Genomic DNA, 18,452 nt, shown 5'->3' with positions numbered 1-18,452 from the left:
TAATAGTAACTTAATTTAAAACATTGCTAATCATAGCATTCTCTAATCTCTTTTTTCCTCTTGTGTGTGTATGTATACACACACACACACACACACACACACACACACATATTGCTTTATAAACAGCTGTCAATGTGGACTTTTAAAATCCTTTTTTTTTTTTAAAGTTTCTTTATTTTTGAGAGAGAGAGAGAACAAGTGAAGGAGTGGGCAGAGAGAGAGAGAGACAGAGGGTCCCAAGCAGGCATTGTACTGCCAGTGCAGAGAGCTTGAGTCTGTGACTTGAACCCATGAACCATGAGATCATGACCTGAGTTGAAACCAAGAGTCAGACACTTAACCAACTGAGCCATACAGGTGCCTCTAAAATTCTTTTATTTATTTATTTTTTATGTTTTATTATTTTTGAGGAGCAGGCAGGGGCAGAAAGAGAGGGAGTCACAGACTCTGAAGCAGGCTTCAGGCTCTGAGCTGTCAGGACAGATCCCAACACAGGGCTTGAACTCATGAACCGTGATATCATGACCTGAGCTGAAGTCAGATGCTTAACTGAGGGAGCCATCCAGGCACCCTTAAAATTCTTTCATTTTAAGATATTTTTTCCATGTGGAAATGAATTATTGTCAAGAGAGTACTTTTTTAAAAAACTGATAACCAATGAAATACAAGATATTTTTTTAGAAGAAGAAAAGTTTTATGGGTTTAGTTTAAAATTTTGGTGTAGGAAGTTGAAGAAAGAAAAACTTGTGGTGTAAAAGATGAAATGTAGTCTAAGGGCCGCCTGGGTGGCTCAGTCAGTTAAGTGTCCGACTTTGACTCAGGTCATGATCTCGCAGTTTGTGGGTTCGAGCCTCACGTCAGGCTCTGTGCTCACAGCTCAGAGCCTGGAGCCTGCTTCGGACTCTCTGTCTCCCTCTCTCTCTGCCCTTCCCCTGCTCATGCTCTGTCTCTCTCTGTCTCAAAAAATAAATAAACATTAAAAAAAAATTAAAAAAAAAGAAAGAAATGCAGTCTAAGAATACTGGGTAGTTTTTTGTTATTTTTGCCTTTTTAAAAAATTTCATTATTTTTTTAAAGGAACTCACAACCCTAATTTTGAGATAAGAGTTGCAAGCTCTTCTAACTGAGCCAACCAGGTGCTCCTTATGTCTTGATTTTTGTTTGATTTTATGTTTAGCACTTCTGAACTTGAGAATCGTCCCTCCTCTTTTATTCCTCATTTTTTTATTTTGCAATTTGTAGGTGTTTTTCTAATTTCTTGAGATCTCCTGATTCTTTATCGTTCATCACTTGGGAATTGAATTTTATTTTATTTTTTATTTTTATTTTATTTTTAATTTTTTTAGTGTTTATTTCTTTTTGAGAGAGAGGAGAGAGTGAGCAAGGGAGGGGCAGAGAGAGAGAGAGAGAGAGACAGAGACAGAGACAGAGACAGAATCTGAAGCAGGCTTGGGGCTCTGAACTGTCAGCACAGAGCCTAACATGGGGCTCGAACTCATGAACTGTAAGATCATGTCCTGAGCTGAAGTTGGATACTTAACCAACTGAGCCACCCTGGTGCCCCCCTGAGCTACCCAGGTGCCTGAATTTTATTTTATTTTTTAGTGTGTGCACATAGTGTTATATAAACAATGTTAATTGGCATATTTTTTCCACTGTTGATGCAGTCAGCTTAAAAGTTACTTACTTGAGGGGAGCCTGGGTGGCTCAGTCAGTTAAGCATCCAACTCATGGTTTTGGGTCAGGTCACGATCTTATGGTCGTAAGATTGAGCCCTGCGTCAGGCCCTGCCTGCACTGACAGCCAGAGCCTTCTTGGGATTCTCTTTCTTCTCCCTTGGCCCTCTCTTGCTTGTGCATGCTTTCTCGTGTGCTTGCTCTCTCTCAAAAAAAAAAGTTGCTTACTAATATAAAATTAATGACCATCTTTCTTTAATCAAATGCCTAAGACCAAAGAGTGGATACATTTTTGGTTTGTTAAGAAAATCTTTTTTTTTTTTTTTAATGTTTATTTTTGAGAGAGAAAGTGTGGGGGAGGATCAGGGCTAGAGGGAGACAGAAGATCCCATGCAGGCTCTGTGCTGATGGCAGAGAGCCCGATGTGGCGCTTGAACTCATGAGTGGTGAGATCATGACCTGAGTCCAAGTCAGATGCTTAACCAACTGAGCCACCCACATGGCCCCTAAAAAATTTGTTTCTTTATTTGGCCATGGAATTTTTTAGATTTTATAAAGTCTTAATTCAGTTAAATTTGGATGCCTCCTTGCCCAAAATAAGTGTTTTAAGTTAAAAAAAATACTCAACAGTGTAAAGGAATATTTATGTATTATTTCTTATACTTGAACTGTTGAATATGTCAGCACAGAAAATATTCATTATATGATTTTTTGGTGGCATTAAATTGAAATATGAAATCATTATTAACTGCTGTAAGGATATTTGAATGCAGCATATAGGAGTGTTAACCTTTGCCTTTGTTGATACCATGAACCCATGATTTGAACGGACTAAATCTTTCTAAACTACAGTACCACATTCTAGAGGAATATTTTCTGGTGATATGGAGCTAAAGGTTGCTATTACTGGTATTTCATTTATACAGATTTCTGCTCATAAAGTTTTGCAACTGTTTCAAGTTACAAAACAATATTAGGTAAGACGGCTAATTTTGGCTCTAAAAAGACAGTTCATATTGTAAGAAAATAGTTTTGCAAGAAGAAAAGACAACAAATTTTCCAAGTTCACATTTCCACATTGAGTTTTCTGCAAAACCCTTGTGCCAACTTCTTTTAATTATCAAGAAAATTATATGATATTGTAGTACTTGTTTTATAGTTGAGAAACTGAGATACAATATTAGCCAATGTTTAATCTTCTTTCCTGTGTATCAGGTACTGTGCTAAATGCTTTATATTATAATGCATTATAATGCTATAAAGTAAGTAGTAGTAGTATCTTCATTTTTCACTTGAGGAAACAGACTCTTAGGTAATTTAGGAACTTTTCTAGGGATATGTCGCTGGTAAATTGAAGAGAGCCAGAATTCAGATCCTTTCATGTCTGACTGTAGAGGCTGAAGTCTTATCTGCTGTAAGATATAGTCTTTCTACCAATGTAGTTTTGTTATTCTGAAGATAAAATAGTTTTTGAGAATTTATAATTGTTTTTTATCATTTTAATATAGTTTTGATCACCCTTCTGGTTTTTAAGCTATTTTTCCCCTTTTTTTTTGTCTTTTTTCATTCAAGAAACTGCTGCAGCATCCAGAACTGAGTAATAGTCAACTTCTAGCAGATTTTCTCTCCCCCAATGGCGGGGAAACACAGTTTCTTGATAAGATACTACCAGATGTAAATCTTGGTAAGTCAGTTTAAAGAGTCATGTATAAGAGGATAAACTGAGAGGCTCCTGGGTGGCTCATTCCTGGCCGACTCGTGATTGCGGCTCAGGTCATGGTCTCACGGTTTGTAAATTTGAGCCCTGCATCAGGCTCCATGCTGGCAGTGTGAAGCCTGCCTGGGATTGTCTTCTCACTCTCTCTCTGTCCCTTCCCCATGGGTGTGCTCGCTCTCTCTCTCTCTCAAATAAATAAATATACTTAAAATTGTTTAAAAGTGGGTACATTGAAAATAATCAGCATTTTCAGATTAATGAAGAAAGAGTAGTTTATATAGTGAAACCATGTATCAAATTCTAACAGACTTAATATACACTACTCATAGGAATATAAATTGGAAACTAATTTGGTATGAAAACAGTTTGGTATGAAACAGAATGACCCAATAATTCCTCTCTGAAATATATATTGTAGAGAATCTGGTATTCATATTGAAGAATGTTCATAGCATCATTTTTTATAACCAGTCCCTAAAACTGGAAATAATACAAATGTTCATCACCAATAGAAAAGACAGATAAATTGTGGTAGATTCATAAAATGAATCTTGTGTAGCTATTTGCAACAACATTGTTAATCTTAAAAATGTGATGATGAATGACAAGCAAGCTGCAGAATATATACAGCATGGTTTCTTTTACATAAAGTTCAATATAGACCACACTAATAGAAGCAGGAAAAGTTTGAATTAAATTGTTAAAGATAGTAATTGAGGTAGGGGCACCTGGGTGGCTCAGTTTGGTTGAGTATCTGATTCTTGATCTTGGCTCAGGTCATGATTTCATGGTTCGTAAGTTTGAGTCCCACATCAGGCTCTGTGCTGACAGTGCAGGGTCTTCTTGGAACTCTCTCTCTCCTTCTCTGTCCTTGCTCCTCCTCAGTTTTCTCTCTCAAAATAAATAAATATTAAAAAAGAGAGATAATAATGGAGTAAACCGATATTTCTAAATATATTTTATATAATATAATCCTAAGTATATATAGAACTAAACAAATGAATTAAATGTTACAAGTGGGCATTGACTTTCATCTATATCTCTTCAAATTAAGTTATAAGTTAGAGCCAAAATACTTGGTATCTCATGCTCTTCCTGAGTTAAATTATTTGCTCAATCTGACTTCATATCTTCATATCTTCATAATCTGACTTCATTATCTCCAATCTGACTCAAATCTCTACTGCTTGCCTGTCTCCTGGCCTTTCCTGCCTTACAAAATTTCTTTTACTGGATTCTATAAACTCAAGTTCAGAACTGCTCTTAATTTATTCCTTATCTCAGCAAGTAACAACATTCCATCCAAATGTTTAAATAGAAAACCTGGATCACATCTTTGATCATTTCTTCTCCTTTAGTTAATTCTAATTGGCAACCAAGTCTACCCAGTTCTGTCTCCTAAACACCATACATAACCAATTATTTCTCACACTAGGTAATAGTGTGAGAAAGTTATTATGCAAAATTCTCTACTTGTATGTATATTTGAAATTTTCCATAAGAAGTATTTTCAAAAGATTTTTTTAAATGATGAATAAAGATACCTAAAAGTATGAAAAAGTCAAAAAACATTTAAGAATTGCTACAACATTTAAATTGATTATTTAAATAGCTTATGTTCTGAATTTTAGGTTAAGAATACATATTCTAATCCTGTTTGCCAAAATTTCTTCATGATCTTATCTTCAGGTTCCCTTATTTTAAAATATCAAACACCTTGAGATTTTTCTCAAACACTAGAAATGCCTGTAAAAAGTAGTTAACATTGATAAATGCTACTTAAATTTCTTTCAGTTCAATTTAGAAAAAAGTAGACTTAGGGCAATAGCTACACATATTAATAAGAAATTAAAATGGAAGTTGTTGGGGGCGTCTGGGTGGCTCAGTTAAGCGTCTGACTTTGGCTCAGGTCATAATCTCATGGTTTGTGAATTCGAGCCTCACATCAGGCTCACTGCTGTTAGCGCAGAGCCCACTTCAGATCCTCTGTCCCCTTGTCTCTGCCCCTCCTTTGCTCGTGTTCTTACTCTCAAAAATAAGCATTTAAAAAATAAAAGTAAATAAAATAAAATGGACATATCTTATGACATGAAAACCACCTAACCCTCTCCCATTACACTATTACAACAGTTACCAACATTTGGCTTGTTCAGTCCTTCCCACCCACCTCCCCCTCAACCCCACTGGATTATTTTAAAGGAAATGTTAAATGTGTCTATAAATAGTTAAGTACCATATTTAGGGGGCGCCTAGGTGGCTTAGTCGGTTAAGCCTCACTTGAGCCCAGGCCATGATCTCACGGTTCCCCAGTGGCTCCTAGTTTGAGCCCCACATCGGGCTCCCTGCTGATACCACAGAGCCCACTTCAGATCTTCTGCCCCCTTCTTTCTTTGCCCCTCCTCCACTTATGTCCGCATGTCTGTGCTCTCTCTTCTCTCTTTTTCAAAATTAATAAACATTATTAAAAAGAAAGAAAAAAGAATACCATATTTATTGTAAATTTTTGTTGAGTGCGAAAGGTAAGTTACAAATTTTTTTACTGTTTTTTTTTTTACTTGGCTATTGAGTATTTAAAATTACCTAGTGAAAAAAATAAAACAAAATTACCTAGTGAAGTAGTCATGTGAACAATTATGAGGTATATTATGCCTTCATAAAATTAATATTTTATTTTTAATTGCAGGGAAAATTATAAAGTCTGTTCCTGGAAAACTAATGAAAGAGGTGAATAACATTTATGTATATTCTGTAACATGATAGTTATAAGCATATTTAAGTATCAGTGAATTTTAATGCATTATATTAATATTAAGAATCATAATCTTGATTCTTTATTTTCATACCATGGTTTCTGTATCACAACAGAAAGGCCAGCATTTGGAACCTTTCATCATGAATTTCATTAATTCTTGTGAATCTCCAAAGCCTAAACCAAGTAAACCGGAACTGACCATTCTCAGCCCTACTTCAGAAAACAACAAGAAGGTACTGCATATTTATTGCTTGACAGGGTTATGAGGTGTGAATTGGCCCTACACAGCTTTACCATTATAGAGAGAATCATGTGTCAATGAAATGAATGGGACTTACTTCCTTTATGTGGAAATCTGTTGTACAGTGTAAGGAGGGTATTTTATGTAGTTGCTTGTATCTTTGCTTTAACGGGTAAATTTTCTTTAGATAATTGCATTTGCAAATTTCTAACATTTCTGTATTAGGGGGATTTTTTAAAGTATACTTATAATTTATTTTGAGAAAGGGAGAAAGAGAGTGGGGGAGGGACAAAAAGAGAGAGAGAGAATCCCAAGCAGGCTCCACACTGTCAGTGCAGAGCCTGATGTGGGGCTCGAACCCATGAAGTATGAGATCATGACCTGAGGTGAAGTACGACACTTAACCGACTGAGCCACCCAGGCACCCCTTGGGGGATTTTTTAGTGTGGTTTTCTTAGGTTGTAAATCACCAACTTCTAATACTCACGAAATAAATTGAGATAATGTATATGTTGATTTTATGTTTATTTTATCTAATCTTAATGGATTTTATAATTAAACAAGTATTTTAACCTGTGCCTACTGTTGACCACTTGGTACTGAAATATAAAGATCTATTTCCTGTCCACAGGAAGCTCAGTTTAGTGCCAGAATAGTGCTCAGTATGAAAAGCTATTTGAGCTCAAAGGACAGCCTTCTCCTTTACCCCCAAAACTCACTTTTTTGTTATTACTATAAAAGGTAGCGCATGGGTGGCTCAGTTGGTTGAGCATCCGACTTCGGCTCAGGTCATGATCTCACGGTTCATGAGTTCATGCCCTGGGTCGGGCTCTGTGCTGACAACTAGCTCAGAACCTGGAGCCTGCCTTCCGATTCTCTGTGTCCCTCTCTCTGACCCTCCCCTGCTCACTCTTTCTCACTCTCTCTCAAAAATAAATAAAACAGTTAAAGAAAATTAAAAAAATAAAAGATAGCTTTAATATTTTTTTCACTTTATCACTTTCTTTTTGATAAATTCAGTTAATTTTTGTGTATTGATTTTTTTTAATTCAGTAACTTTGCTAGGCTTGTATTAATTTTAGTAATATATCTATTAATTTTTTAGATTTACACACTATCTGAAAGTGATGGTTTTGTTTCATTCATGGCTAGGGCCTCTTGTACAAAGGGAATGATTTCAGTATTTCACCATTAAATAGTATATAGTGTAGCTTTTTTCATGGATATCCTTGGTAAGGTTAAGGTTAAGTTCGCATCTCTGTGGGTGGAGTTGGCCTATACTGGAATGACTTATGCTTGCAAACCCAAGGTTTTACTGTAATTTTTCTTTCTCATTTTATCCTGTTAATTAAAAAAAGAAGTTATTTTGAGAGAGAGCACAAGCAAGGGAAAAGCAGAGAGAAAGGAAGGGAGAGAGAGAGGATACTAAGCAGGTTCCACGTTGTCAGCACACAGCCCGATGCAGGACTCAAACTCACAATGAGATTACGACCAGAGCTGAAATCAAGAGTCAGATGCTTAACAGACTGAGCTACCCAGGTGCCCCAGTCCTTGTCAGGTTTTGGTATCGCAGTTATATTAATCTTTTTCTATTTGCTGGTAAAGTTATCATTGGAATTCTTAGTTCTTTAAATAATTGATATGATTGGTTGTTAAAGTCCTTTAAGCCTCAAGTTTTGTTTATAGGAAGGTTTTTTAAAAAAACTAACAATTTCGGGGTCCCTGGGTGGCTCAGTCAGTTGAGCATTCAGCTTCACCTCAGGTCATGATCTCATGGTTCATGTGTTCAAGCCCTGCATTGAGCTCTGTCAGCTTGGAGTCCGAGCAGAGCCCACTTCGGATCCTCTGTCCCCTGTCACCCTGTACCTTCCCTGCTCATGCTCTCTCTCTCTCAAAAATAAACATTAAAAAAATTTCTTTATGGTATTCTTTAGATTTGTTTCATGAGTCTGTTTTGATAGGTTATATTTTTCAACATGTTTTTTATTCTATCTGAACTTGAAAAAATTTTGACCTGAAGTTGTCAATAAAGGCCTTTTTATTTTTCTGACATATGTAATTATATTCTTTTTAATTTTTTTTATATTATTTGTGTCATTTTGTTTTTTGTTTTTGGTGGTTTTTTTTGATCAATCTTGCCAAAGATTTTGTCCTTTTAATCTCTTGGCTTTGTTGATCTTTTCTAGCATACTTCTAATTTTTCTGCTGTTTTATTATTATTGTCAATAATAGACTTTTTTTTGCATATGTTGGGGGTAAGTAGGGCTGAGATTTATTGCATTTCATCATTTTTACTACAAGTAATTTTTTATTTCTTGTTGTTTTCACATTGATTAGACATTTCCAGACTATAACTGTTACTGTTGAAATAAACTTTGTTGAAAGCTCAATGTTCCCCCTAAACACCCTTTAATTAGTGAATTATAATCTTTAAGTCATGTTAGTTTTAAAATTAGCTGTCATTAATATATTTCTATATCTTTATATATTCATTTGCTCCTTTTGTTATTAAAAAAAACAAAGGAGTTCTTCCTGTGGGTAATGAATTATCTGTTTTGTCCTAAATGAATGCAGACTTTTGTGTGCTACTTTGGGGAGAATATTAGTTTTAAATTCAATTTTGGGTATAAATGTGGAATTTTAGAGGCAGAACTTAACCTACCTGATACTCTGTTTTGATTAAAAAGGGTTTAAATGCCTGTGCTCTGTTGTCCCTTTAGTCTTAGTGATTGTTATTAGCAGGTGTAATAAACTGTATGTCTCTTTTTATTATTTTAATTTTTACTTTAGCTTTTCAGTGATCTGTTTAAGAATAATGCAAACCGTGCTGAGAATACAGAAAGAAAGCAAAATCAAAATTATTTTATGGAGATGATGACTGTAGAAGGAGTTTATGATTATCTGATGTACGTAGGTAAGGTCTACCTGGTTACTATTAAAACTTATTTTTCATTCATGTATCTTGTATCTTCTGTGATACAAATTAATTCTCTTCACTATTGCCCCATTGTAACTTTTTTTTAAATTGAGGATACTTTTTAAATAAGAATTTGATACAAATGGTCTTGAACATACAAAGTTACTAGTGTTTACAAACAAAATATTACTATTTGTGTGTTTTCATATTGGAGAATGTTTGAACTACCTGTTTATCTTAACAAAATATTCCATATGGTCCTTCTCAGGACGGGTGGTTTTCCAAGTTCCTGACTGGCTTCATCATCTCTTAATGGGAACTCGAATCCTATTTAAAAACACTCTGGAAATGTATACTGACTACTATCTTCATTGTAAACTAGAACAACTATTTCAGGAGCACCGTTTGGTCTCACTTATAACACTTCTCAGAGGTTTGTATTTTCTCATGTGTTTGTTTCAGGTCTTGTATACTTTTGTTTCTTGTTTTTCATTGGTTTACTGGTATTTCTGCTATGAAGAAGTACTTTGTATATAGTAGGTGAAAATTCCAGCAATATTTCTTTTTGTTTCTTTTTAGATGCTGTATTCTGTGAAAACACGGAACCTCGTTCTCTCCAAGATAAGCAAAAACGAGCAAAACAGACTTTTGAAGAAATGATGAATTATATCCCAGGTATAATATTTAAGTAGTTAAATATAGATTAGCACTCCTTTGAGATCACAATGTATATAGTATAGTAATTATTGAGGCTAATTTTTATTTTGAGTTGTCATTTTAGTAATAGTTATTAAGGACAAAGTAAAATTAACTTATTAGTTAAATTTTGGTTTTTATGATATAAGCACTATGAAATTTAAAACAGACTTGTTTTACTTATGCAATAGCCAGTTTTTTTTCAACAGCAAGTTATAATCAGACTGATCAAAGTCATGTTTGTGGGCCAGTTGGAATCCAGCTGCCCACTAGACAATGAGAAGAGCTGCATTCATGTTTATGAGTAAAAGATGAGAATTCATTTATTCATTCCAAATTTATTGAGCACTATCCACATGTCAGGCACTAAGCAGAGTGCAAGGGATATAAAAAGTGTACTTGAGTAGTTCAGTCTAGTAGGAAGACAGACATACAGATAAAACATACATGTAATAAGAGAAGGCATGTTCAGGTCAGAGTGTCTCAGGATGAGAACAATCATTTCTCCTGTAAAAGGGGTAAGCTTGGACCACAAGGTAAATGAATATTAGTAACCTCTTACAGAGATGGGAAATACAAGGAAAAAAATGTCAAGGGGTCAAAGCAGAGGATACTTACTTTAGAATGTTTTGAGTGTGAAGTGCCTATCCATTATTCAGGAGGACATGTCTAGTAAGTAGTGAGATACCCAGGTTTTGAAATTGGAGAAATGAACAGTACAGGATAGAGACATGGGAGTTATGTGTAGTGGATAATAATGCCCAGAGAGAAAATACAGAGTAAGCCTTTGGACTGTACCTTAGAGAATTCTCATCATTGAAAAATTAGTCACATAATAGTCCTGCTGCTCTGTGTGAAGACAGTTACATTAAATCCCTGGTCTGAATATAAAAGTGAATAAAAGCCATTCTGGGGTAAGTCTTCTGTAGGTAAATGATGAAATAATTTCTTACTTGTTTTATAATAGTGACCCTTAGCATTCATGGCTCTAACAGTCTTAGTTTTGAAATTCAGGGACAACATGGAAAGTCACTGAATGTAATAATGTGTTATTTTGCTGAGGCATGAATTTGAAGCACCTCTACTTCAAGACTTCTGTTTGGGAAGGAATACTTTAGTGAGTAAACTTAGCGTGTCTTTGTTGTTCTCTACTCCTCAGTCTTACTCAGGGACTCCTGAAGGATATGAAAGGATCACTTATTTTTGTCCATTATGCTTCACAGATATTAATTGGAAAATTCTGTGTAGTATTGGAGAATTAGCAGATTCATAAAGATCCATATTGGACCACATATCTTGAAAATATCAAGGATCTACTATGCTTGTTATAAATTGAATTTGGCCTTTGCCACTTAGGGTTAGATTTATCTCCTAGAAGCAAACATAAGGTGAGAACTTTTCAAGAACATTAAGAGTTTTATTATGATTGGAGGGGAAAGGACACATATTTGAACACTTGGTTTACTTAAGAAATGTAATTTTCCTTTGGGGAAAACATTCAGCTGAGATTTTTAGTAAGGACTGACTCTTTGGTAGTAGAAGTGATACATGACATCTGTGCAAACATGAATCAGAACTTTTTAGATGCTAAATTAGTATTTATACATTTCCCAAAAAGATTGTGCTATAAGATGGTTAATAATAATTATGCAAAAGGTACAGAATAAAGTGGTCATGTTCATTGAGGAAACTGTATATTAAAAAATAAACTTTTTTTCCTGATACTAAGTTATTCAAACATTATGAAAATATATACAGTAAAAAGTAGAAGCCATCTTCTCCGCAGTGTGCAGAAGTAGCCACTTACTCAGTTTGGTGTTAATCCTCACAAATATTTTTGTGTGCATTTCTATACATGTATATATAAAGTATATACATAATTTTGGGATTTTATTTTATTTGTTTTATCTCAATGGAGTAACACAATATGTATTACTTTCCAACTGTCTTTTATCACTTAATAGTGTAAATAGTATAACAGTATAAAGGATATAGATTTTTTTTTTACTGCAGCATTTCTCAGTGCTTGCAGTATACTTTGTGCATTGTGAATCTCCAAAAGGAGGATATATGTTCTGAATTTCTTAACTTGACCATAGAAGTGTTTTTTTTCAGGAGCCTCTTGCAAGAACACTGGTTTAGGAAATGCTGATTTATAGTTTTTGTGTAATATCTGGGAAACAGAGTGAAGATTTTGCTGTATGGTCCACTAAACGATGAGTCATTTTATAATATGAAATGTATCACATTTGGCTTTCTCGTTTAGATCTGATAGTCAAGTGTATTGGTGAAGAAGCCAAGTATGAAAGCATCAGACTTCTCTTTGATGGCCTACAACAGCCAGTTCTCAATAAGCAGGTAAAAATCGCTATTCGTGTTGGCTAGGTTTTGTGAATGACACACAGTAGGATGTCTGGTATATTATTAATTGCAAAGTGACACTATCAAGGCAGTGCACTTCATTCAGATAGAAAAAAAATGTTTTGCCTTTGTTAATCTTTTTTGCTGACAACTTTTTAATTTTTTATTAAATTTTCTATTTTAATCCTGGTATATAGTTAACATATAGTGTTGTATTAGTTTCAAGTATTTAACATAGTGATTTAACCATTCTCTACATTACTCGGTGCTTATCGGAAAAGTGTATGCTTAATTCCCTTCACCTATTGTACCCATTTCTCCGTGCCCTGTGGTAACGCTCAGTTTGTTCTCTGTAGTTGAGTTACCTTTTTTTTTCTTTATAACATGAGTAGTTTTGACTTAAACATAGATTAATTATAGAAAATTTGGAACTTCTACAAAATTCATGAAATAAAATAAAAATTTAAAAATTAAGAATTCCATCATTCAGATTACATTAGAATAACCACAGTTAACACTACATATATAGTACAGTGTGTGCATATTTTGTTGAGATCCTAATATGGTTAAAATTTTGTATTCTTTTTTCTTCAAAATTTTTGTTACGTATAAAATAGGTAAGACGAAATGAATCATGCAGCATAATAATAAAATGTCCACATGTGAACACATGTGTATTTGAGTTCTGCTCCCTGCCTTCTCATTTAGATGTAACCACAGTCCTGAAATTTGTGTTTATCATTTCTATGGTTTTTTGTCTAATGCCTAAAAAAATTTTTTTTTGGTGCTTTAGCTGACTTATGTTCTATTGGACATTGTGATACAGGAACTATTTCCAGAGCTCAATAAGGTAAGTGAAAAGCAGCAGTCTTATTCTTTGTTTTTGATGGTATGCTGGCATTTATTTTAATTAGGACACAAAAATTAATGGAACCCTTGTGACTGTGTTTTAAAAGTGAACAACCTTAGCAAATGACTCTTTATATTTTCTTTTTTCAACATGCTTGAACAAAGAGTCAGTTTTGGGTGGACAGGAGAGGAATAGCCTATGTTCTGACTTCCCTGCTTCCTAAGTACAAGCAGATAGGAGTGCTATACTCTGTGGTCTTTCCAGAGGAAAGTTTATTTCCTGAGTTTAATATTTATTAAAATTTTTTAATGTTTTTTTATTTTTGAGAGAGAGAGAGACAGAGACAGCATGCAAGCAGGGGAGAGGGAGAGAGAGGGAGACACAGGATCCGAAGCAGGCTCCAGGCTCTAGCTGTCAGCACAGAGCCTGACACGGGGCTTGAACTCATGAACATGAGATGATGACCTGAGCCGAAGTTGGTGGTTAACCAGCTGAGCCACCCAGGCGCCCCTTGTGTGAGTTTAAATCCTAGCACTAATGTGGGCCAAGCTCTTCAGGCTGTCCTCTGTAACACTGAATGCTGTGAAGGTCAGACATGAGTATTTTTGAGGCAGTTGAGCTTATGTGAATCCAAGAGCTCATATAAGGCCATCATTGGAGGATGGCAATATTACTGTTGTATTGAATCTGCAGGGTATATATATGCACACACACACACACACACACACACACACACACATATATGTCTTAGATTAGAATTTTAATACTGGAATTGCTGTTAGGCACATCACAAATGAACCCTGTTTTATTGTCTTCTATTAAATGTATTTATTTTTACTTTAGGTACAAAAAGAAGTTACTTCTGTGACATCCTGGATGTAAACATTTGGATTTGAGATAGAATGACCAGATAGATAACAAATTTCTGCTGTGCTAGTGTAGTACATATGTACTTTTTCTTTTACTTTTGTATATTCTTGTATATATCATGTAATCTGATGTCTGAATTTTTGATTTTTTTTGTTTTAATAAAGACTAACACAAACTTAGTGATTAAAAGTGATTGGGTTTCATAGTCTTTCATTTTACACCTGTTAACCTAAATTTTATTAGGACATATGTCATTTGCTGTGTTGCCATTTTTTAAAAATGTTCTATTTGTTTATTTTGAGAGAGAGTATATGAGTGTGAGTGGGACAGAGAAGCGTGGAGAGAGAATCCAAGCTGACAGACAGTGAGGAGCCTGACCTCAGGAACTGTGAGATCACCATCTGAGCTAAAATCAAGAGTCGGATGCTTAACCGACTGAGTCACCCAAGTGTTCTGGTATTGCCATTTTTTAAAAAGATAGGGCAAACAGATAAGACCAATAATCTTTGTATTGTATCACTTTGAAAATAATTATGTTTAGTGTGGAGAAATAGAAGTAAGGTCTGATTCACTTTCTTATTTAGAGTTAATACATATTAGTAGATATATCTTTTCTTTATTAACCCTATTTTCTATACAGTTAACTATGTATTTATAAAGAAGATATCCTTTCTGAGTTTTTCGTAAGAAATAAAGCACTTTTCCTTACTCTTGCTGGATTGACAGGTAATATCCCTTTTTTAAGGGTAAAAGCTGACTACAAACATATTTCTGATTGTGAGGTTGCAGCTGTATTTCGCTGAATGAATGTAGCTGTATTCCAAAATCTAATATAAACAACTTAGTCAACTTAGATTTTTGGTTTATGTTGTCTAGTGTCTCTGCAAAAGAAAAACACACAATTAACTGTATTTCTTGAGGAAAGTTAATTTAAAAAATTTTTAATATTTATTTTTGAGCGAGAGAGCAAGAGCAGGAGAGGCACAGAAAGAGAGTGAGACATAGAATCAAGAGCAGGTTCCAGGTTGGAGTTCTGGTCTGACAGCACAGAGCTGGACACTGTGCTCAAAGCCACAAATCGTGAGATTATGACCTGAGCCAAAGTCGAATGCTTAACCTACTGAACCACCCAGGCTCCCCTTGAGGAAAGTTAATTTAAAAGATTAGTGTTCAGAATTCTACTTACAGTTCCTGCCTATGCTATACTTTTCTCCTTGAAATAAGTTTGTTTTTCAAGATTGAACATTTTGTGTTTGCTAATTGGTCATAGCGTTCATTCAGGATATATTTCTTGAGTTTCAACTATGCATTAGATAATAAGCTGGGTAATAGGGAACTTTAAATATAATTTGGAAATCTAACCTATTTAATACTGTTTGCTTCCCCGCCCCCCAAAAAAGGTTATTAGGTGTCGTTAATTTTTTTAATGTTTAGTTTTGAGAGAGAGTGTATGCATGAGTGAGGGAAGGGAAGAGAGGGAGACAGAGGATCCGAAGCAGGTTCCACACTGACAGAAGAGCTGATGTGGGGCTCGAACTCCTGGAGCCATAAGATCATGAACTGAAGTCTGAACCACCCAGGTGCCTTGGTTTTGTAAATTTTTTTAAGAGTGTCTTTTTATTTTGAGAGAGAGGGAGAGAGAGAGAGAGCATGTGCATGCATGTGAGCGGGGGAGAAGCAGAGATAGAATCCCAAGCTGAATCTTGTTGTCACACAGAGCCTGATGTGAGGCTTGATCTGACAGTTTGTGAGACTGACCTGAGCTGAAATCAGGAGTTGGATACTTAACCCACTGAGCCACCCAGGCATCCCGAGTTAGTACTTTAATACCAAGCCTTAAACATTTACTGATTTCTCAGGGACAGATGGAAAGTTAATCAGGTTAACTAACTCTTCATATTTTAAATCCATAGCATTTTTAAGGACTGTTATTTAAAAAGTCATGGTGAGCTGGAAAAAGTAAAATACTCCATAGTCCTTTTTTTCCATTCTCACCTACTCTCCTATAAATTGTCATATTCTATTTATGTAGATGAGAAAAATGTTATTAGGAGTGTATCATTCTGCTTGAGCATTTATACAAAATACCACAGACTGGGTGGCTTAAACAACAGATTTATTTCTCATAGTTCTGGAGGCTGGAATCCAAGGTTGGTTTCATTCTGAGGCCTCTTGTCTTGGTGTGCAGATGGCTGTATTCTCACAATGTGCTCCTGATCTCTCTTTGTACGGGTGTGTGGGATGAGAAGGAGATCTCTCGCTCTCTCTTTCTCTCTCTCTGTCTCTCTCTCTCTCTCTCTCCCTCTCTTTCTCTCTCTCTCTCTCTTTCTCTCTCTCTCCCTCCTTATAAGGCCATCAATCCAATTGGTTAGGGTCCACTCTTATAACCTCATTTAACCCTAATTACCTCCTAAAAGCCTCATCTCCAAATACAGTAACAAAGTGGTTTTGGGCTTCAACATACGAGTTTTAGGAAGGCACAATTCCATCCATAGCAGTGGCTGAGCTCTGTTTAAAGAAAATGTTTATAAAAATCTACACATACAAAGTTAATCATTCACATACATTATCCAAGGAAAAGGAATCAGATGCAATCTCTATTGGCCACGCATTTTATATATACTATCACATTTTATCATTCATTACAGTAACTGTGAGATTGATTATTTCTGTATTGTATAGCTAAGGATATTGAACCCAGAGAGCGGGGTGAAGTTGGAATCCAAACTTAGATTTGTCTTTTGTCTTGTCCTTGTCAGTGTTGCCCCCTAAAAAGAGCTTTTATTTCCAAAAGTAGTCACTCTTTGGATCCTTTTAAAAAGTATGTTCCCCAGTCATTTCAAATATTTTAGTTTTTACTTTCCTTTCTATGCATCTGTATGTGTGTTCTCTAATGCATGAGCTACATTTTGAAATGTGTTTATAGAAACAACTATCAGTGTTTCTGGTTGAGGGGATAAAATGAAACTAGATGGGAAGACATTTTCAGATTTATTATTTTTTTAATTATTTTTTTTACATTTATTTTTGAGAGATAGAGTGAGATAGAGCATGAGCAGCGGAGAGGGAGAGAGAGAAGGAGACACAGAATCTGAAGCAGGCTCCAGGCTCTGAGCAAGCGTTCATCACAGAGCCTGTCGTGGGGCTGGAACCCACGAACCGTGAGATCATGACCTGAGCTGAAGTTGGATGCTTAACCAACTGAGCCACCCAGGCATCCTCATTTTCAGATTTATAAAGGACATTATAAAATTGTGTTTTAAGTACAATCAGTTATAGATACCAGAAATCATTCTGAGAAATGATTGAAAGCAAGCACCTAACTTAACATTTTTGACTTAGTAAAAACCATTTGATTTTATAGTAGAAATATAAATAGAAGTCTAATTTGCTTCTGGTTTTAGCAGACTATGCAATGATAATACACACAAATTATAATTTCAGATATAGACAGCATTAGAATAAAAATGATTGAACAAATGAACGAGCAAATGAACAGTTCTTGCCAGGTCACTATACTTCTGTCAAGGAGTGTGCTCTCTGTAATGTGTCCAGTAATCTCATTGGCAGTGCTGGATGCACAGAGAAGAAATCTTTAACCTGAGGCCCGTGAGATCCATTGAAAAATAGTTGTTTCTTTTTAATTTCACTTTTTTGTTGCTGTTAATTTGATATTTATGATTTTTTTTTCCTATCAAGCACTTCAGCTAATGGAGGTATTTGTATTCCAGTGACACCTCTGCAGTGGCAGGCAGGATTTGGCCCTCAGGCTGTAGTTTGCTAATCCCTGATGTTGAAGAACAAAAGAAGTGAGGAAAAGGAATACTGTTAGAGAAATTATAAGTATCTTCATATTAGGGAACAGGGGGAAAGGCAGCTGTCGTTAGGGGAAACTTAATTGGCCTTTTGGTTGCAGAGAGGTTAAAGAAGAGTCAAACACTCTGCATAATGAAAAGAGTGTCTTCTTTAGGTAGTGAAATCTTAATTGATTATATTTATTCTCTGGAGGGGGTGAGGCCAGAGAAAAGGACTATGTGGCTTTTGGACTGAACAGGAGGAGGGTGGCAGAAAGGTACAAGAGAAGGAATTATACACAATTTGCTCAGTTTATTCACATGTATAGTGAACACTGACCTATATCCCAGGCAGTTTTAGATAAGCTAGGGATATATTTGTGCATTTATAAACCTACATTTAAACTGCAAGAGACAGATAAATAAGGAAATGCTAGTATCTTAGAAAATAATAAGTACTCAGAAGATACATTTTGAACTGAGAAAGGGGACTATGGGTCGAGAGTTGCCTTTTTAAACAGCAGGGTCTGGCACCTTGAAAAATCCACTGGAAGGAGATATCAGATCATGCAGGTATT

The 18,452-nt window shown here is 35.3% G+C and overlaps 1 protein-coding gene across 6 annotated transcripts in view; it reads left to right on the top strand.

Annotated features, from left to right (window-relative positions):
- Positions 1-14,273, top strand: part of SNX14 (sorting nexin 14) — an 83,699-nt gene extending 69,426 nt beyond the window's left edge. For all 6 annotated transcript variants that reach the window (XM_029944198.1, XM_029944194.1, XM_029944196.1 and 3 more), the window contains 9 exons: positions 3,249-3,360; positions 6,077-6,117; positions 6,259-6,378; positions 9,177-9,300; positions 9,572-9,736; positions 9,883-9,978; positions 12,266-12,357; positions 13,154-13,210; positions 14,054-14,273. In XM_029944198.1, the coding sequence (XP_029800058.1) occupies positions 3,249-3,360; positions 6,077-6,117; positions 6,259-6,378; positions 9,177-9,300; positions 9,572-9,736; positions 9,883-9,978; positions 12,266-12,357; positions 13,154-13,210; positions 14,054-14,092 (846 nt within the window). In that variant the 3' untranslated portion in view covers positions 14,093-14,273. The remainder of the gene's footprint in view (positions 1-3,248; positions 3,361-6,076; positions 6,118-6,258; positions 6,379-9,176; positions 9,301-9,571; positions 9,737-9,882; positions 9,979-12,265; positions 12,358-13,153; positions 13,211-14,053) is intronic.
- The last annotated feature ends 4,179 nt before the right edge of the window (positions 14,274-18,452 follow it).

The sequence above is a fragment of the Suricata suricatta genome, chromosome 7 (genome assembly GCF_006229205.1).
Source record: "Suricata suricatta isolate VVHF042 chromosome 7, meerkat_22Aug2017_6uvM2_HiC, whole genome shotgun sequence".
NCBI lineage: Eukaryota > Metazoa > Chordata > Mammalia > Carnivora > Herpestidae > Suricata > Suricata suricatta.
The sequence above is the reverse complement of the archived record's forward strand: the minus strand, read 5'-3'. Positions and strand labels throughout refer to the sequence as shown.